The 21,506-nt window shown below is 44.8% G+C and overlaps 1 protein-coding gene across 1 annotated transcript in view; it reads left to right on the top strand.

Annotated features, from left to right (window-relative positions):
• The window catches only part of LOC132383377 (adhesion G protein-coupled receptor B2-like), a 1,046,509-nt gene that overhangs the window by 587,231 nt on the left and 437,772 nt on the right, over nucleotides 1–21,506 (top strand). Inside the window, exon 16 of the mRNA XM_059954264.1 lies at nucleotides 8,292–8,418. Coding sequence (XP_059810247.1) covers nucleotides 8,292–8,418 — 127 coding nt within the window. The remainder of the gene's footprint in view (nucleotides 1–8,291; nucleotides 8,419–21,506) is intronic.

Below are 21,506 nucleotides of genomic sequence, written 5' to 3'. Positions count from 1 at the left end.
CAGGACTTCTAAATTAGAATGTTTCATTCAGTGTGAAATAATTTACAGAAAGAAAATTAAGCTGAGGGTAGGAAAGATAAGATTAGAGGAGAGATTGAAGAGGCAATAGAAAAAGTTACAAAAAAATTTAACTCTTGGTGATAAGTTACTTGAAATTCCATCCATTCACTCAGGCAGTATCTGTGGAAATAAAACAGTTAATATTTCCAGTCAAAGACTTTGCATCAGTAATGCAAATTTACTTTTACTCTCACCATTGGAAAATCATTTATATTGTAGTGATGTGCTACACACAGCGCTTAAATAACGGCACGCAGTCGGTAAGTCATTTCGAGACTAGTTTATTCAAACTTTGCGGTGCTGGCATTTAAATCACTAGCGCCCACCCTCTCCGGGTGAAAATGACGTCAGAGGTGCATTACCAAAGTCTCCCCCCCCGCGCGCTGGCTATTTGTGAGCTGGTTCGCCTGTGCAGAAAGTGGGTCGCCACATAACCACCCCCCCCCCCCCCCAGAACCGGCGATACACTCCCAATGTCCACAGTCTGGATCAGACTCTGTTTGGGAGGTCTGTCTCTGCGCCGCGGTGCCTGAACCTCAACCGGCTGCGCCGTCCACATGGGCTGGTTTGAGTCGGTCCACCGTAAAAACCTCCTCTTTCCCCCCAATGTCCACAACGTACGTGACCCGTTGTTGTTGATCACCTTGAATGGCCCCTCATACGGCAGCTGTAGTGGTGCCCGGTGTCCGCCTCTTCGTACAAACACAAACTTACAGTTCTGCAGGTCTTTGGGCACATGGGTTGGGGTCCGTCTGTGCTGTGAAGTTGGTACGGGGGCCAGATTGCCGAGCCTTTCACGTAGCCTGTCCAGGACTGCTGCGGGTTCTTCCTCTTGCCCCCCTGGGGCTGGTAATGAACTCTCCTGGGATGGCCAGGGGCGCGCCGTATACCAACTCGGCCGACAAGGCGTGCAGATCCTCTTTGGGCGCTGTATGAATTCCAAGCAGGACCCAGGGAAGCTCGTCCACCCAGTTAGGTCCTCTCAGGCGGGCCATGAGAGCCGACTTCAAGTGACGGTGGAATCATTCCACCAGTTTGTTCGAATGTGGGTGGTAGGCAGTTGTGTGGTGTAGCTGCGTTCCCAACAGGCTGACCACAGCCGACCACAGGCTGGAGGTGAACTGGGCGCCTCTGTCGGAGGTAATGTGGGCCGGTACCCCGAAGCGTGCTACCCAGGTTACAATCAGTGCTCAGGCGCAGGAATTGGCAGATGTGTCGGTGAGCGGGACCGTCTCTGGCCACCTCGTGAACCGGTCTACCATCGTTAGGAGGTACTGCGCTCTTCAGGACACTGGTAGGGGGCCCACGATATCCACATGAATGTGGTCGAACCTCTGGTGGGTGGGTTCGAACTGCTGCGGCGGGGCTTTAGTGTGCTGCTGCACTTTGGCTGTTTGGCACAGCGTGCACGTTCTCGCCCATTCACTGACCTGCTTGCGAAGTTCGTGCCACGTGAACTTGCTGGAGATCAGCCGGACAGTTGTTCTGATAGATGGATGCTCCAAACCGTGTATGGAGTTGAAAACTCACCGCCTCCAGGCTGCCAGGACGATGGGCTGCATCGTCCACCCCTAGGGACAGGGCCTGGACAGCTGGTCTGAAGAGTGCTTCCGCCACGACGTTGTCCTTTCCCGAGACATGCTAGATGTCTGTTGTGTACTCGGAGATGTAGGACAGATGTCGCTGCTGGCGAGCCAACCAGGGATCAGACACCTTCATGAACGTGAAGGTCAACGGTTTGTGGTCCGTGAACACGGTGAATGGCCTGCCTTCTAAGAAGTACCTGAAATACCAGATTGCCAGATACAGTGCCAACAGCTCCAGGTCGAAAGCACTGTACTTGAGTTCGGGTGGTCGTAAGTGCTTGCTGAAGAATGCCAGGGGTTGCCAGCGGCCCTCAATGAGCTGCTCCTCACCGACTGCTGTGTCGGATGCATCCACCCTGAGGGCGGTCGGAACGTCTGTTCTGGGGTGCACCAGCATCGCGGCATCTGCCAAGGCTTCCTTGGCTTTAATGAAAGCGGCCGCAGCCTCCTCGTCCCAAGTAATGTCCTTGTCTTTACCCGACATCAGGGTGCACAAAGGGCGCATGATACAGGCTGCTGAGGGGAGGAAACGGTGGTAAAAGTTCACAATACCAACGAACTCCTGCAGGCCTTTGACCGTGTTGGGCCGGGCAAAGTGGTGGATCGCGTCTACCTTGGTGGGCAGAGGTGTTGCCCCCTCTTTGGTAATCCTGTGGCCCAGGAAGTCAAAGGTATTGAGACCGAACTGGCATTTGGCCGGGTTGATCGTGAGGCCGAAATCACTCAGGCGTGAGTAGAGCTGGCGGAGGTGGGACAGATGCTCCTGATGACAACTGCTGGCTTTCAGGATGTTGTCCAAATAGATGAACGCAAAGTCCAGGCCACGTCCATTAGCTGCTGGAACATCTGTGCGGCATTCTTCAGGCCGAACGGCATTCGGAGGAACTTGAACAGGCCGAACGGGGTGATGAGTGCTGTTTTGGGGATGTCTTCAGGGTGCACCGCGATTTGATGGTATACCTGGACAAGGTCTACTTTGGAAAAGATTCTTGATCCGTGCAGGTTTGCTGCAAAGTCCTGTATGTGCAGCACGGGGTAGCAGTCTGGAATGGTAGCCTCGTTCAGTCTGCAGTAATCGCCACATGGTCTCCAACCCCCAGCTGCTTTTGTCACCATGTGCAGGGCTGTCAGACCTCCGTACGATCCCCAATTCCTCCATCCTCTTGAACTCCTTTTCTGGGGGGAGCCTTCATGCGCGAGCGTGGAGGGGTGGACCCTGAATGTGGTGCTGTACCCCGTGTCTGGGCATGGCTGCCGTGAACTGCGGTGCCAGAATCGATGGAAAGTCCACCAGGATTCTGGTGAATTCGTTGTCGGACAGCATGATGGAGTCCAGGTGTGGGGCCAGCAACTTGGCTTCACCCAGGGAGAATGTCTGGAAAGTCTCAGCATGTACCAGTCTTTTCCCTTGCAAGTCAACCAGCAGGCTGTGAGCTCGCAAGAAATCTGCCCCCAGGAGTGGTTGGGCCAATGCGGCCAGTGTGAAGTCCCACGTGAACCGGCTGGCGCCGAACTGCTGCTGCAGTTCGTGCTGCTGTTTGCAGCCCTCAGGGTGGGTCCTGGCTTCCTGTTGCAGGTGTTGTACCCCGTTGGGGGCAAGGCGCTGATCTTTGCTCCGGTGTCGACCAAGAAGCGGCGTCCTGACTGTTTGTCTCAGACGTACAAGAGGCTGTCCTGGTGGCCAGCCGCCATAGTCATTCGCAGCATCTGGCCCTGGTCCTTGCTGGGTGGGCGACAATGGCGGGCTTTTGTGCCCCACCGCTGGTGGTAGAAACACCACTGTTCACTGGCCTCCTCACTCCTGCCTCTGTGTTGTGTGCACCCCGCTGCCAGGCCTGGTCTGGTCTGCTGTTGGGCGCATGGCCTGGTAATCTCACAGTCAGACGCCACGCTCTCCCTCTTGGCTTTCCACAGCACGTCTGCCTGGGCTGCCACCTTCCGGGGGTCGCTGAAATCTGCGTCGGCCAGCAGCAGATGTATGTTCTCTGGCAGTCGCTCGAGGAACGCTTGCTCAAACATGAGGCAGGGCTTGTGTACGTCAGCCAAGGACAGCATCTCGTTCATCAATGCTGATGGCAGCCTGTCTCCCAAACCGTCCAGGTGAAGCAGGCGGGCACCCCGCTCACGCCATGAGAGGCCAAAGGTCCCAATGAGCAGCGCCTTGAATGCCTCATATTTGCCTTTTTCCGGGGGCAACTGTATGAAATCCGCAACCTGGGCGGCCGTCTCCTGGTCAATGGTGCACACCACGTGATAGTAACGCGTGGAATCAGATATCTGTCGAATCTGGAACTGGGCTTCTGCTTGGCTAAACCATAAGCATGGTCGCAGCGTCCAGAAAGTCAGCAGTTTTAGTGAAACTGCGTGAACAGATGAAGAGTCGGTCATCTTTGGTCCAAATCCCGTTTGGACCGTCGGGTTCACCAATGTAGCGATGTGCTACACACAGCGCTGAAATAACGACACACAGTCGGTAAGTCGTTTCGAGACTAGTTTATTCAAACTTCGCGGTGCTGGCATTTAAATCCCTAGTGCCCGCCCTCTCCGGGCGGAAATGACATCAAAGGCGCATTAACAAAGTCTCCCCCCGGCGCACTGGCTATTTGTGAGCTGGTTCGCCTGCGCAGAAAGTGGGTCGCCACAATATCTCAATAAAACAATTCTAACGAAAATGCCATATTTAGCACACTTCTAGAGGATAAGTACATAATTTCATGGTTAGATACCAGTGTAATGAAACATGCAGTAAAAAAGGCCAAATAGTAACTCCAGGACTTTTTGCATCTATCAGTGCATATGTAGAAGCTAATATTCAAATTGCTGTGCTGAAAAGCACAGATTGATTCCCCTTCCCTCTGAATGACTCTTCATGGAAAATCCAGTCTTAGTCGGACAGCATATCTTAACAATACAGCACAACCTCTTTGAAGGAGACCTTTGATATTTGTTAAAACTAATAAATGAAGCCATGGTTTTTTGAGGCTGAAATATCCTTCATGCTGTTTTAAATGAGGCTGAAGAAGAGCTGGTGAGAGAATGGTTTGCAGATAGGAGGATTCATTCATGTATTAATTTGTTTGTGGTAATTTCTGTATCTTGCTGCTTCTTTTCATAGAAGGGAGATAATTCTTGTGATGGTGGTTTTGGAATTTTAAGCATATGGTCTACATGAGTAAAAGGTTGTTTCCCAATGTCCAATACTTTCAGAATTGACAAATACATGTTAAAAATTTTTTTTAATTTTCATAAGGATTATTTTCAGGCGATTAGTTCCTCAAAACTCATCAGATAATCCTGTGATGATGACAAACTTTGGTGAATGCAACATCTGTAAAAAGACAGTCTACTGTAATAACAGAGTCCTGATGAAGGGTCTCGACCCGAAACGTTGACTGCTCCTTTCAACAAATGCTGCCCGACCTGCTGAGTTCATCCAGCATTTTTGTACGTCTTGATTTGACACAGCATCTGCAGTGCACTTTGTGTTGTAATAACTGCTGTCTCAGGTCCACCCCGGTGTTGCCACCTTACCCTCTTTTACGGAGTTCTGTCACTTGTTCATCTCAGCTCAGCCAAAATCAGAAAGTGAATAAACACCATTTACACCCCCCCCCCAAGTCATCCTCAGAACATTGGGAGAACAAATTATTAAAAGAAACAAATGTTCCCAGTTGACATGTATTGCTACATATATTAATAAGCCTGATCTGCAGAATTTTTATCTAAGAATACTGAACTCCTACTTTCAGAAATTTGGTTTCCCCTCTGCCGTAGCTGATGGCACCTTCTCCATTTCCTGAACATGTGGTTTGACGAACCCTAACCCCCCTCCCCATTCCCCTAACCTCCGCCAGAGAAAAACCAATGGTTCTCACTTTTCAGCCACCACCCTTCAGAAGACAACACATCATCCTCTGTCATGTCCACTCTCTTCAACATCTTGCCCTTTCCACTCTCCCTCCCTGATTTATTGGTCTGCCCATCCCTCCCCAACCACCGCTGTCACTGGTCCTCCCTCACTACTACCTAGTATCTAAGAAGTCCTTCCAAAGAAGGTAGCAGCTCACCTGCACATCTTCCAACCTGGTCCATTAGGTTCTCTATCCACAATGACCATCTTGAGCTTTTGGTTGCAAGCCTTTTTAACTGTCCCACATTGGCCTGTCTATCCAGCCTTCTCCATTGCATGGGTGATGCACCATCAATAACTCTGAGACATGAGGCGAGATATTGAGTCCCCATGGGGTGAAGTTTCTTACAAGTATATTTACAGGTTAAGTCTATCAGGTGGTTGAATCTGTTGCTGCGATCTATGTAGCACCGGCTGTGATTGCACCGGAGACGGTGGTTGTGCTGGTTCCGGCCCAACTGGAGGTGTCAGCCCACTAGGCATCAGTGATCCCTCATGTGTGGGCGAGGCGCCTGGTATATGCGCGTACGAGACGCCCGGTATAGGAGTGTCGTGAGGAGTCTGTGTAGGGCCTGGTGAGCGCGGTGTCACCTCAGGTACAGGGTTCATGGTTACCGGAGAGTGTTTGGGGTAGTGGTCTGCTGCTCCTGCGGGCGCCAGGTCACGGACGGAGACCGTGTCCTCCCGCCCATCAGGTAAGACTACGTAAACATACTGGGGGTTCGCATGTAGAAGGTGAACCCTCTCGACCAGCGGGGAGTATTTATTGCTCCTCACATGTTTCTGGAGCAGCACTGGCCCTGGGGACGTCAGCCAAGCTGGTAGGGTGGTCCCAGTGGCAGACATCCTGGGAAAAGAGAATAGGCACTCATGAGGGGTGGCATTGGTGGACGTACATAACAGGGAGCGGATAGAGTGGAGTGCCTCGGGGAAGACCTCCTACCATCAAGAGACCAGCAACCCTTTTGACTTAAGGGCTAAAAGTGTGGCCTTCCACATTGTGGCATTCTCTCTCTCCACCTGTCCATTTCCCCGGGGATTATAGCTCGTGGTCCGAAAAGTAGCAATGCCCCTAACCAGCAGGTACTGGCGCAGCTCGTCACTCATAAAGGAGGACCCTTTATCACTGTGGATATAGCAGGGATATCCGAACAGGGTGAAGAGCTGGCGCAGGGCTTTTATGACGGACGTGATAGTGGTGTTGGGGCAGGGGATGGCAAAGGGGAACCGCGAGTACTCATCGATAATGTTGAGAAAGTAGACATTGCGGTCGGTGGAGGGAAGGGGGCCCTTAAAGTCAACACTCAGTCGCTCAAAGGGGCGGGTGGCCTTGATAAGTTGCGCCTTTTCAGGATGGTAGAAGTGCGGTTTGCACTCAGCACAGACTTGGCAGTCCTTGGTCATCGTCCTGATGTCCTCAAGGGAGTACGGCAGGTTCAGGGCTTTCACGAAATGGTAAAATCGGGTGACCCCCGGGTGGCAAAGATATGCATGGAGGCCATATAGCTGGTTGAGCTGTGCACTGGCACATGCTCCCCGGGATAGGGCATCAGGGGGCCTCAATCCCCTTTATACCAGGGTCTGCAGGAGGAGCCACAGTCAGTGGGAGGGGCCACAGGAGCAGTCAGCTGGGGCGTGTCCAGACAGGTATATGTAGTTCACCACATTGGGAGAGGCCGATCATGAACGGGAAGAACATCATCCAATACTCAGTTACTGATATTGATTTTCCTATTGCATGGTATCCTCCCACACAGTCACCAGTCCACTTAATTTCCTTTTCCCTTTGTCCACCATTCCTCACATCTGCTGGGCAACATCTTCCTATCATCTCTCCCCAGTTGCTCACCTATCACCTACCAACCTCAATCCCACCCACCTCATACTGGCATTTTTCCCACTTCCTTTTCAATCCTGTTGCGAGGTCTCGACCTGAAACATGAATTTACATCCTTCGCTGACTCACGCGCTGCTGGACTTCCAGAGTTCGCCCAGCGTTCTGCTTTTCATTTCTAGATTGTAGCTGTTGTTGCCCTTTTGCCTTCACACTAAAATCGGCATATTTAATTGCCATGGCATCGCCACGAACAATCTCTCAGAAGCGCTTGCGTATGGCGTATACCGAGATGACGCTCAGGCCCCCGTCATTGATAAAGATGAGAGAATGGTACCATAGCCCCACTCATTCCACCCCCTGCCCGCCTAAATCAGAAATCTTTTCGGCGAGTCTTATGTTTCAGCTAGCAAACTGAGCTACGGGCCAGAATTTAGACCGTTGGCAAAGACTTTACTGAGGAGAGAGGGGAGGGAATCTGCCCACATAACAGATGACTGAGCGATAGTGCCTTTGCGAGCTCGCTGACTAACTTGTGCGCGTTGCTGGCGGTGCGTTGACGTACAGTGAGGTCAACGCGGGAAAGAACTTTTTGCTGGAAGTGATAGTGGTGGGCAACTGGAGGGAGAAAATAATACCGACTACCACACTAAAAATGGTCTATTATTTAATTACTAAAGAGCTGTTACGTTACGGTAACATACAGGCGAATCCTGCGGTGATGTGGCAGATATAGGGTCCTGTGTGTTCATTACTGATACAATACCTGCCTGATAATACGCGTGTGTTTTACCCGTTTCCTTTTCTTTATTACTGCACTGTGCTAAGGTGATGTTTTATTTAATTCGAATGAAAGCAGGTTCATGTTTCTCTCTTTCTTCCTCCTTTTTTTTTACCGCAGGGATACTGGTCCTGGCAGCTGGGACCCTCAAGGCTGTGAAACAGTGCATACACAAGCATCACACACTAAATGTCTCTGTAATCATCTGGCTACTTTCGCCATTTTAGCCCAGCAACCGAAGGATTCGGTGAGTATTGTAAAAAAAAATGCCTGATTACATTTTGCACTGACAGGTCGTTTTGGAATTTATTATTTATCTCACTCTCCAATCCTTCAAATACCAAATAAAATGAAAATTATATATCCTTTTAAATCCCTGGGAAAGAGCCTGCATTTACTAAATATTACAGAGTAGCCGGTAGTTAGTACAAACACTGCATTGTACTGTGAATGTTTACGTATGGCGAATGGTTGATCCGTAATAATAAACTATATTTTGACTGAATTAAGATATTTTATGCAAAATTGTGAAATTGGATGCATTTTATTTATGCATGTATCAGCATTTTCAATAAAAGTTACGGTGATGTTTGTGCCTGTGAACTTTCACACCGTTGGTTGTGCTATTGCTGGCGGAGGTAATTTGGTGAGATTGGAAATTAGACAACTCGCTTGAATATAAAGTGTTAGAACTTTCTAGGCGACTCCAATTAAAGAATAATATCAAGTGTCATTTTAAGATTGTGTTAGGGTCAACAGTTTTTAAAAATATTTTATGCTTTTCAACAATTTGGAAGTGTACTTTAGTCTTATTAAAGAACTTCCAAATTAGCTCTTTCAGCATGAGTACGGAGGGTTCCAGCACTTGTGTTAAATAATGGATTTGACCATAGTGCATTATGTGATGTGTTCAGTTAGACTCATCCCTTTTTGAAATGAGCTCTGATCTAATCTAAGTATAGGTTTAATCTGAAGCACTTTCAATGTTTCAAGGTCTGCTTCTGAAACATAATTGAAATTGTGATTATGCACTTTTTCTTGGATTTGTTGCTTGGGGGATCTTGAGTATTAAAGAAAGGAAAGTGAAGAATAAGACCACATTGGATTATTATCATGATAAGCACTTTAATTCAGTCAGTTCAAAGCTATTTACATTTCAGGAAGGTTTTCTTTTTAAAAGTTGAATTTGTGAAATTAATTTGAGTTCATTGTTACATAGTGGAAATTGTAAGTTGTCCTGTGGCAAAGTGGCAATGTTCCCTTTGTAGTTGTTAGTACAACTGAGTGGACCAACCATTGCACTGCATGGCATTTTAATAATAAAACATTATATAAAAGAAACTTCTAGCTGCATGCCAATAATGGCTCTGTGTACGGGAGCATTTTAGTTACTGCGCGACCAAGTGCCCTTGCAGTTTAGGGTGTCAGAAAATCTTATTCTATTCTACCTGAGACCAGGATCTGTCTCCTGGTTGTATATTTCATCATACTTAACTGAAACCCTTTTAATAACAATGTTGATAATTCCTACTGTTGAAACTACTAGATGTTATTGTTTGGAAATTGTTGTTATATTTTTTATTTAATTAGTTTCGAACAGCTTGTTTTGAAGCTGTGGTTCTGTTCCATTCAGAGCTGTTATGCTGTCTTGTCAACATTTTGTCTCTTAGAATAAAAACAAAGACAAAAAATGGAAATCTTTTTGAAAAACAGCAGCTTTAATCCACTGCAGTGCAGAACTTGGCTGCTAAAAGTTGTTCCCAGAACTTGCATTGGTGTAATCTTTATTATACTGATTTCTCCTTTTAAGCACATTTAACACTTTGTGCCAGTACATTAGAGTATTTTTGCTTTGATTGCCATTGACTTCGATCTTGCCAGCTTAATGCTTCCCTTGACTGAATGTTGCCCTAATGACCATCTTCACCTCATTCCTAGACGTTAGCATTTTAGTTCATATTTGGACCAAAGCTATATGTGAACTGATGTCTGACTGGGTATTGGTGACTAAGAGCTATTTGACAGTACTGTGACCAATGGTTTCTGTCACTTTGCTCATAATCTAATAAATAAATCAATCAATCTCATAAACTAATCTGACTCGGTGATATTGAATGGATTTGATTTGCCCTGCTTTTCACTTATGAGATATAGGCAGGCACTTTTTCACTTTGCAGGTAGATGCTACAGTTACAACTGGGCTGGACCAGCTTGGCTGGAAGCACAGCTAGTTCTGGAGTACAGGCCCTCAGTACTATAACTAGGATGTTGTCTGATTGCATAGCTTCTGCTGTACCCAGTGTTCTCAGCCAGTTCTTCATTCCATGTGCTGTGTATTGAATGATAAAAGATCTTAAGTACTTCAGTGATGGTGGGTGGAGGGGGGATCTCGGAAGGAAGCTGAAATGAATCATTGGCACTTCTGCTTGTGAATACTTCAGCCTTATGCTTGACATTCACCTGCTGGGCCCTGAGATTCTTTCAGCCTCCTTCCATTAGATGTTGTTTACAAGCATTCATTTCAAAGCTGTGGAAGGACTGCAGAACTTTTATCTGAACTTTAAGTTGTAAGGTTGTTTTGATAGCTTGTCAATTGCGTGCTGTTTTTATAGTTCTGTAATGCAGCTTCACCAAGCGGTACCTCCTCAGTTTTAAGTATGCCTGATGCTGCTCACTGCACGAGGCATGGTCCCGTGGCTGGATGTGAATGGTTGAGTGAGGAATATGCTGGGCAGGAGTTTGCAGTTTGAGATGGTGTATATTTCAGCTGCTGGTGATGGTCTGAAACTATTCCAATTCGTGCACTTGTAGAGCTACACAATCTGATGGACGGTGTGTGTACTGCTTGTGAAAGTAGGAAAGTAGGACTTACAAGTACTGGAATCTGAGCAAAAAAAATAAACTGTTGAATGAACTCTGCAAGCAAAACAGCATATGTGATAACAAAGCAATAGTCAACGTTTCAGATCATGGCCCTGCAGAAATACTGTATGTGTAGTATTCTAAGTGTGACAATATAATCTGACGTTAGTTTAATTTATTGTTTCTGATTAGCATTCTGAAGTATAATCATGAGTCCAGGAACCTTTCAAAAACCTATTGATAAGTCAAATTAAATCATATTTATCTGCTGTTTTATTTTCAAAGTATTTAATAATGTTCATCAAACAGCACCTTCCCAAATGAAATCTGTAGTAACTTGAACATTGACTTCTCTAACTTCCGTTAATGCCCCTCCTCCCCTTCTTACCCCATCCCTGACATATTTAGTTGTTTGCCTGTTCTCCATCTCCCCTCTGGTGCTCCCCCCTCTTTCTTTCTCCTGAGGCCTCCCATCCCATGATCCTTTCCCTTCTCCAGCTCTGTATCACTTTCGCCAATCACCTTTCCAGCTCTTAGCTTCATCCCACCCCCTCTGGTCTTCTCCTATCATTTCGCATTTCCCCCTCCCCCCCACTACTTTCAAATCTCTTACTATTTTTCCTTTTGTTTAGTCCTGACGAAGGGTGTCGGCCCAAAACGTCGACAGCGCTTCTCCCTATAGATGCTGCCTGGCCTGCTGTGTTCCACCAGCATTTTGTGTGTGTTGTTGTCTGTATTAACCATTTTTATTTTTGTGTTCTCCAAATGGTTTTCAGTTTCATCTTTGTGTATAAAGTCCCTCGTTGCCACTGATGTCAAGCTAATTGGACAGTGGTTGCCTGGATTTATTGTTTAAAGCGTTTTTAAATGAGGATTAAGAGTTTCTGGTATCTTGCATCAGAAGTAACAATGCATGACCAAAATCAAACCCTGAGAGACCAGGTAACTCGTCCTTCAATGTGGAGCAGATTTCAGGCTTCTAATCGCTTGCTCAATCGAAGTTTACATTTGGAGGAAAGCTCTCTCCATCAAGAACTCCAAAGACATAAAATATTGCCTGGTAATGTTCTTTAAAGTAGGCCCAGGAGGGCAAATAAAATGGAGAATACAGCTCAGTCTCTTCTGGATGAACAAAAGTGATTAACAAAAGTTTGAAATAACATGCCTTGATTATCGGTTGTATGAGAAAATTGTGAAGAGGTATGAGTTGTGGCAGATTAGGAGGTCTGGGGTGCAGTTTCACACCGAGTCACGCTTTTATTATTGGTTATGCAACAAGATTGTGAGAAGGTATCAGTTGAAACAGAACTGGGGTACAGAAGGAGCTTTGTAGTCTGGTTGCAGCATGGAAGTTTAGGATCATGTCCAAGGAAATGTCATTGAGGAGAGCACTAATCTGCAAAAGAAAAGTTTAAAGACTATAAATCTGGAACTGATTCCTAGTATGAGACTGCAGGGTTGGATCTTACTCATAGATATACTTTATAGAAACATAGAAAACCTATAACAATACAAGCACTTCAGCCCACAAAACTGTGCAGGACATGTCCTTACCTGAGGGCTGTGGTAACCCTATTTTCTAAGCTCCATGTACCCATCCAAGAGTCTCTTAAAAGACCCTACCGTATCTGCCTCTACCACTGTCGCCGGCAGCCCATTCCACGCACTCACCATTCTCCAAGTTTAAAAAAAACAACTTACCCCTGACATTTCCTCTGTACCTACTTCCAAGCACTTTAAAACTGAGCCCCCTCGTGTTAGCCATTTCAGCCCTGGAAAAAAGCCTCTGACTATCCACATGATCAATGCCTCTCATCATCTTATACACCTCTATCAGGTCACCTGTTGCTTCAAGGAGAAAAGGCCGAGTTCACTCAACCTGTTCTCATAAGGCATGCTCCCCAATCCAGGCAACATCCTTGTAAATCTCCTCTGCACCCTTCCTATAGTTTCCACATCCTTCCTGTAGTGAGATGACCAGAACTGAGCACAGTACTCCAAGTGGGGTCTGACCAGGGTCCTATTTAACTGCAACATTACCTCTTGGCTCTTAAACTCACTCCTACGATTGATGAAGGCCAATACAGCGTACACCTTCTGAGCCACATTTTCAACCTGCACAGCTGCTTTGAGCATCTTATGGACTTGGACCCCAAGATCCCTCTGATCCTCCACACTGCCAAGAGTGCTACCATTAATATTATATTCTGCCATCATACTTGACCTACCAAAGTTAACCACTTCACACTTATCTGGGTTGAACTCCATCTGCCACTTCTCAGCCCAGTTTTGCAATCCTATCAATGTCCTGCTGTAACCTCTGACAGCCCTCCACACTATCCATAATATCCCCAACCTTTGTGTCATCAGCAAATTTACTAACCCATCCCTCCACTTCCTCATCCAGGTCATTTATAAAAATCACAAAGAGTAGGGGTCCCAGAACAGATCCCTGTGGCACATCACTGGTGACTGACCTCCATGCAGAATATGATCCGTCTACAACCACTCTTTGCCTTTTGTGGGCAAGCCAGTTATGGATCTGCAAAGCAATGTCCCCTTGGATCCCATGCCTCATTACGTTCTCAAAAGGCCTTGCACGGAGTACCTTGTCAAATGCCTTGCTGAAATCCATATACACTACATCTACTGCTCTACTTTCCTCAATGTGTTTAGTCACATCATCAAAAAATTCCATCTGGCTTGTAAGGCACGACCTGCCTTTGACAAAGCCATGCTAACTATTCTAATCATATTATGCCTCTCCAAATGTTCATAAATCCCGCCTCTCAGGACCTTCTGCATCAACTTACCAACCACTGAAGTAAGGCTCATTGGCCTATAATTTCTTGGGCTATCTCTACTCCCTTTCTTGAATAAGGGAACAACATCCGCAAGTCTCCAATCCTCTGGAACCTCTACCGTCCATATTGATGATGCAAAAATCATTCATATCAGACCTGCTTTGTGGATGCCTCTGTGCCTCACACATACAGAAGTTCCAAAAGAGGAACTGAAATGCTCAAAATCAATGAGTTATCCTGGATTTAATTTGAGAGCTGTTTTTTCACAGAAATTTAGGGTCAGAGTTGTTACCTAGTATGTATGTAAATACTTCCCTACCCAGCATGGAAAAACTAGGAGAGCGAAGTTGGACCAAAAAATTAGTAAAAATGAGAAGTATTTTGGAAGGTAAGATTTAAAATGTAAATCAGACAGGAGAAGGGAAAAACAAAGATAAAAGTAATCAATTGAAAAAAATTATGTTTAATGAATTTTAGTGTAATTATAGAAAGTAAATGGAAATAGAAATAGAAAAACAGGAAAAACATTTGAAATGATGACATCCCACTAAAGATCTAGTTTGTTGTTGGCAAAAGATGATTGAAAAAAATTACCAAATTGACACAAGTTAACATGGCATGCACTCTGACCATTGGCCTTGCTTGGAAGCAGTTGTTATAGGGCAAGGCCACAACTAACATTTGGAATTGTATAAAAACCATCTGAAACTGAAGGAGGTAGATGAGAATGATTATGTACTTTGATAATACATTTACTTTGAATTTTTAACTTTTATCAGAGCTAAGGATCAGCATATTCCAGTCAGGAGGAAGGACAAAGATAGCAGATAAGGGAACCTTGGATGATGAAAGAGGTTGTGGATTTAGTCAGAAATAAAAAAAAGAAGGTTTCTGTATGGTTTAGGAAGTTAAATTCAGACAGGGCCCTTGAGGAATGTAAAAATAGCAGGAAAGACATTAAGCACAGATTAAGAAAGGCAAATGGGGCCATGAAGTGTCCTTGGCAAGTAGATTTAAAAAGGATCCCAAGGCATTTTATACTTGTATTCAAAAACAAGAGGCCAACTAAGGATAAAGAAGGGAATTCATGTTTGTAGTCAGTGGATATGGGCAAGGTATTTTGCATTCATATTCACAAAGGAGAAGGATGTGGCATTTGGTGAAAGCATTATAGGGTATGCTTAGTTCAATACCATAATCCACTCAAAATGAATCAGTAAGTTCAAAAACCTAGGTCTCAAAACCTCCGTGTGCAACTGGATCCTTGATTTCCTCACATGCAGACACTAGTAATTTTGGATTGGTAACAAAATCTCCACCACAATCACCATCAGCACAGGTGCCCCACAAGGCTGAGCGCTTAGCTCCTGCTCTACTCATTTTATACATGAGTCTAAGGGCTAAGCGTAGCTCCAATGTAATATTTAAGTTTGCTGATGACACCACTAATGTTGGCCAAATCAAAAGTAGTGACAAATCAGCACAGAGGAGGGAGATTCAAAATCTGTCTAATTGGTGCCACACCAACAGCCAATGTCAAGAAAACCAAAGAGCTGATTATTAACTGCAGGAGGAGAAAATCAGAGTCTATGAACCAATCCTCATCAGGGCATTAGAGATGGAGAGGATCAGCACCTGTAAATTCATGGTGTTAATATTTCAGAGGATCTGTCCTGGGTCCAGCACATAAGTGCTATTACAAAGAAAGCATGACAGTAATTCTATTTTACTTAATTAAAAGTTTTCAAAGATTAGCATGTTATCTAAAACATTGACAAACTTCTGTAGATGGTGGTGAAGAGTTTAGAAGCACAATCATGTCTATCACAGGTAAAGCCATCGTTGTGCCCATCTACATGTCTCATGTAGAGAGGGTGGTGAAGAAGGCTTTTGGAACACTGACCTTTATAAATCAGAGCATTGAGTACAGAAGTTGAGATGTAATGTTAAAATTGTACAAGGCATTGGTAAGGCTAAATTTGGAATATTGTGTATAGTTCTGGTCACCGAATTATAGGAAAGATATCAATAAATTAGAGAGAGTGCAGAGATGATTTACTAGGATGTTACCTGGGTTTCAGCACTTAAGTTACTGAGAAAGGTTGAACAAGTTAGGTCTCTATTCATTGGAGCGTAGAAGGTTGAGGGGGGATTTGATCGAGGTATTTAAAATTATGAGAGGGATAGATAGAGTTGACGTGAATAGGCTGTTTCCATTGAGAGTAGGGGAGATTCAAACAAGAGGACATGATTTGAGAGTTAGGGGGCAGAAGTTTAAGGGAAACACGAGGGGGTATTTCTTTACTCAGAGAGTGATAGCTGTGTGGAATGAGCTTCCTGTAGAAGTAGTAGAGGCCAATTCATTTGTGTCATTTAAGGTAAAATTGGATAGGTATATGGACAGGAAAGGAGTGGAGGGTTATGGGCTGAGTGCAGGTAGGTGGGACTAGGTGAGATTAAGAGTTCGGCATGGACTAGGAGGGTCGAGATGGCCTGTTTCCGTGCTGTGATTGTTATATGGTTATATATACAAGGAACACTGTTGCAGGAGAAAAGCATCCATCAAGGATGTCCAGGACATCTAGGTGATGCTCTCTTCCTGCTGCTGCCATTGGGGAGGAGCTGTATGAACCTCAGGATTCAGGGTTAGTTCACCTCAACCATCAGGCTCTTGAACCAGAGAGTATAACTTCACTCAACTTTTCTCACACCAACACTAAACTGCTACAATATATGGACTCTGTTTGAAGGACTCCTAATCTCCTGTTCTTGATGTTTATTGCTGAATTATTTATTATTATTATTTGTTTTTATTTCTTGTTGTATTTGCAGTTTCCACAATGTCCTTTGCACATTCGTTGTTTGTCCATTTTGTTGTACAGTTCTTCATCGAGTCTATTGTGTTTCTTTGTATTTACTGTGAATGCCTTCAAGAAAAATAAATCAGGGTAGTATATGGTGACATATGTACTATCAAGAAAGGAATTGTTAACAGTTTGAGGGGAAAGCCTATATCGCAAATTGGAGTAGAGAGATAAGATAGACAGTATAAAAAGGAGAAAGGGTTGGTGAAGCTGGAGTCTGAGGTAATTGCTGAGATGGGGAGTAAGTTGAGAAGCAGATTGTGTTAGGTAGGGGAAGGGAGGGGCACAGAGTTGGGAAAGAGTAGCAGGCGAATGTTTGATGGAGGGAGACAGAGTGAGAGAGAAAACAAAATGAAAGTCTGAGAGTGAAATGGTCAGGAGTAGACTGCTGCTGGAGGGAAACTAGTGGGAACTCAAAAGGCTGCTGGTGTTGGAATTTGATGATGAGGTAATAATGGAAACAACTTGGGAAGAGGTGAATGGCAGGTAGAACCAGAACTAGATGAGCTGGAATTAGAAGCCTGTGGGTGAACTGTGTGTGTAGTGGAACCAAGTGGGAGAAGGGATGAAAATGGGTGATCAGGGCTAAAGTAGAAGGGGATTGAAGGAAAGGAAACTAAAATAGAATGACCAGAGGAGGATCCAGAGGTGAAGGGAGGTGGAGGGGAAAGACCTCACCTAGGAAATGGTAACCTAAATGGGAAAATTTAATGTTCATTGCATTGGGTTGTAGATTACCCAAGGAGATATGAGGTGTTCATCCTCTAAGTTATATTCAGCTTCACCCTGGCAGTGGAGAAGGCCAAGATGTACAGGTCAGTATGGGAACGAGTAAGGGAATTGAAATAGCATGCAACTCTGAGCTTCAGATGCCCATTGTGGACAGAACATAAGTGCTCAGTAGAACAATCTTTCAGTTTGTACTTAGTTTTGTCAACGTCATGGAAGCCACAATGGGAAAACCAAAGAAAAAATTGGATAAGGGCATCACCTAGAAGAGCTTTTTAGGTGCTTGGATGATAGTGAGAGAGGAGATGTAATGTCAAGTGCTACACTTGTATTTTCAGGGAAAAGTATCAGGGTTTAAGGAGAGTTGTGTGGGCAGGGATGAGCATATCAGGGAATTGTAGAGGGATTGGTCCCTGCGAAAATGTGGCTGTTTGTGGGTTCTGGCAGCAATGACAAAGGATGATGTATCAGATTAGAGTGAATGATGATGACGGGGAAATCTATATCTTTTCTTCCTGGTGGGAGCTGGGCTGACAGCAGAAACAGATGAGATGCAAAAGCATCAACCATAGTAGAGGGAAGCCATGCGTTTTGAAAATGGAGGACATTTCAGATGTCTTGGAGCAGAAGTTATTGTAAATATTAGCATGCTGCCTGGAATAGGACTATAAGGATAGGCTGGACAAACCTGCATTGCATTCTCTAGGACATCAGAGATTGAGGGGACACTGATGTCTAGAGAAGTTTATAAAATTTTGAGAGGCATCACGTTCAGCACAGACATTGCAGGCCAAAGGGCCTGTTCCTGTGCTGTACAATGATTTTATAAACCTCTATGAAGTCACCTCTCAGCCTCCTTTCCTCCTGGAAAACAATCCCAACCTGTATAGTCTTTCCTTACAAATCAAGCCATGTAGTCAAATCAAGTCACTTTTTATTGTTGTTTTGACCATAACTGCAGGTACAGTACACAGTAAAAATGAGACAATGTTTTTCAGGACCATGGTGCTACATGAACAATACAAAAACTACACTGAACTACGTAAACCAACACAAAAACTACACTAGACTACCAACCTTCCCAGGACTGCATAAAGTACACAGAACAGTGCAGGCATTGCATAAATAATAAACAAGACAATTGGCACAGCAGAGGTCAGTAGGTTGGTAGTCTGATGGCTTGGGGGAAAATCTGTTACATAACAATCAGCTGAATGGCAGCGCCCGGGATTCCGTCTGTTTCTGTACTCCCACCGAGTATTTCGTTGCCGCAGATGTAGTCAATTTAATGTCCATTTGAGAGCAGAATGGACAGGAGGGCCAGCCGGCTAGGGCTTGCTTTTTTCCAGGCACGGACTCCTGCCTGCTTGCCTTGCCTCTGCTTCCTCGCACACCGCTTACGCCATCCCCAACTCCAGCCACCGGCATCAGGCGACTCCAAGGACTGTAGGCCCGATTCCCTCAGCAAGCCGAGGTCGCACAATCTAACCAGCAGCTTTTCATGAAGGTTTGTTTTTGGGCGATCTCTGTATTGTAGCAGTGACTGGTGACGGTAGATAGTTGCTCTGTTATCCATTGCCCTAAATTCTAATTGTGCCTGAAAATTTAATTTTAATTTAAAATTAAATTTAAAAAACTAAATTAAAGTAGCACCAGATTTGAAAGGCTGCTGCTGCCGTGTGCCACACCGCGTACAGGCCAGACAATGTAGTTATCTTTTGAACTCACCTTCTCCAGCTGAATCACATTCTGTCTCTACTATAAGCAACTAGAACTGCATACAATAGTTTCACTAATGTCTTGTACAGTGATTACATAACCTTTCAACTCATGCACTCAGTGTCGTCTCCATTGAAGTGAAACATGCTGTATGCTTTCTTCATCACCATCAGGAGTTTGCAGAGGTCTGGCACGACATCTAAAAGTTTGACAACCTTTTATAGATGTGCAGTGGAGAGTATATAGACTAGCTGCATCACAGCCTGGTATGGAAACACCAATGCCTTTGAACAGAAAATCCTATAAATAGTGGTGGATTAGGCCCAGTATATTTTGGGTAAAGCCCACCCAACCATTGAGCACATCTACATGAAATGCTGCCGTAGGAAAGCAGTACCCATCACGAGAATTCTCCTTCACCAAAAACATGCTGTCCTTCACTGCTGCCATCAGGTAGAAGCTGCAAGAGCCTCAGGACAAGCACCACTAGATTCAAGGACAGTTACTACCCTTCAATCATCAGGCTCTTGAATAAAAGGGGATAACTACACTCAACTTCACTTGCCATCATTGAAATGTTCCCACAGCCAGTGATCTGACTTTAAGGACTCTTTATCTCATTATCTCAATTTCTCATTATTATTGCTGTTTATTTATGTTTGCATTTGCAGTTTGCTGTCTTCTGCACTCTGGTCGATCTTTCACTGAATCAAAATCAGATTTAATATTACCAGCATATGTCATGAAATTTGTTAACTTTACAATGAAATAAATGATAAATATATAGAGAAAATACTGAATTTTATATATATATATATATGTTTATTAAGTTAAAATAAGCTGTGGGGGGAAAAACAAATAAAAAAAAGAGGTAGCATTCATAGATTCAATGTCCATTTAGAAATCAGATGGCAGAGGGAAAAAAAGCTGTTTCTGAATCACTGGATGTGTACCCTCCAGCTCATGTAGCTTCAACCTAATGGTAGTGATGGGAAGAGGATATATGGTGGGGATCCTAAATGATGGACACCATCATTCAAAGGCACCATTCCCTGAAGATGCATTGGATACTAAGGACACTAGTGCTCATGTGGAGCTGACTAATTTTACAAGTTTATACAACTTAGAAACATAGAACACATAACAGTACAATACAGGCTCTTTGTCCCACAAAGCTGTGCCGAAAATGTCCCTACCTTAGAACTACCAAGGCTTTACCATAGCCTTCTATTTTTCTAAGCTCCATGTAGCCACCTAGGAGTCTCTTAAAAGACCCCATCGTTTCCGCTGCCGGCAGCCCATTCCACACACATATCACTCTCTGTGTTTTTAAAAAAAAAACACAAACAACCCCTGACATCTCCTCTGTACCTACTTCCAAGCACCTTGAAACTCTGCCCTCTTGTGCTAGCCATTTCAGCCCTGGAGAAAAGCCTCTGACTATCCACACAATCATTGCCTCTCCTTATCTTGTACACCTCTATTAAGTCACTTCTCATCCTCCTTCGCTCCAAGGAGAAAAGGCCAAGTTCACTCAACCTATTCTCATAAGGCATGTGCCCCAATCCAGGCAACATTCTTGTAAATCTCCTCTGCACTCTTTCTGTGGTTTCCACGTCCTTCCTATAGTGAGGCAACCAGAACTGAGCACAGTACTCCTATATAGCTGCAACATTACCTCTCGGCTCTTAAACCTAATCCCACGATTGATGAAGGCCAATGCACCATGTGCCTTCTTAACCACAGTGTCAACCTGCATAGCAGCTGTGAGTGCCCTGTGGACTTGGACCCCAAGATCCCTCTGATCCTCCACACTACTAAGAGTCTTACCATTAATACAATATTCTGCCATCATATTTGACCTACCAAGCTGAACCACCTCACACTTATCTGGGTTGAACTCCATCTGCCACTTCTCAACCCAGTATTGCATCCTATCAATTCTCGTTGTAACCTCTGACAGCCCTTCACACTATCCATAACACTCCCAACCTTTGTGTCATCAGCAAATTTACTAACCCATCCCTCCACTTCCTCATCCAGGTCATTTTTAAAAAACATCAGAGCAGGGCTCTCAGAACAGATCCCTGAGGCACACCACTGGTGACTGACCTCCATCTACAATCACTCATTAACTTTTGTGGGCAAGCCAGTTCTGGATCCACAAAGCAATGTTTCCCTTGGATCCCATGCCTGGTTACTTTCTCAATAAGCCTTGCTTATCTTATCTTATCAAATGCCTTTCTAAAATCCATATACACTACATCTATGGCTCTACCTTCATCAATGTGCTTAGTCACATCATCAAAAAATTCAATCAGGCTCATAAGGCATGACGTTCCTTTGACAAAGCCATG

The sequence above is a fragment of the Hypanus sabinus genome, chromosome 30 (assembly GCF_030144855.1).
Source record: "Hypanus sabinus isolate sHypSab1 chromosome 30, sHypSab1.hap1, whole genome shotgun sequence".
Taxonomy (NCBI): domain Eukaryota; kingdom Metazoa; phylum Chordata; class Chondrichthyes; order Myliobatiformes; family Dasyatidae; genus Hypanus; species Hypanus sabinus.
The sequence above is the reverse complement of the archived record's forward strand: the minus strand, read 5'-3'. Positions and strand labels throughout refer to the sequence as shown.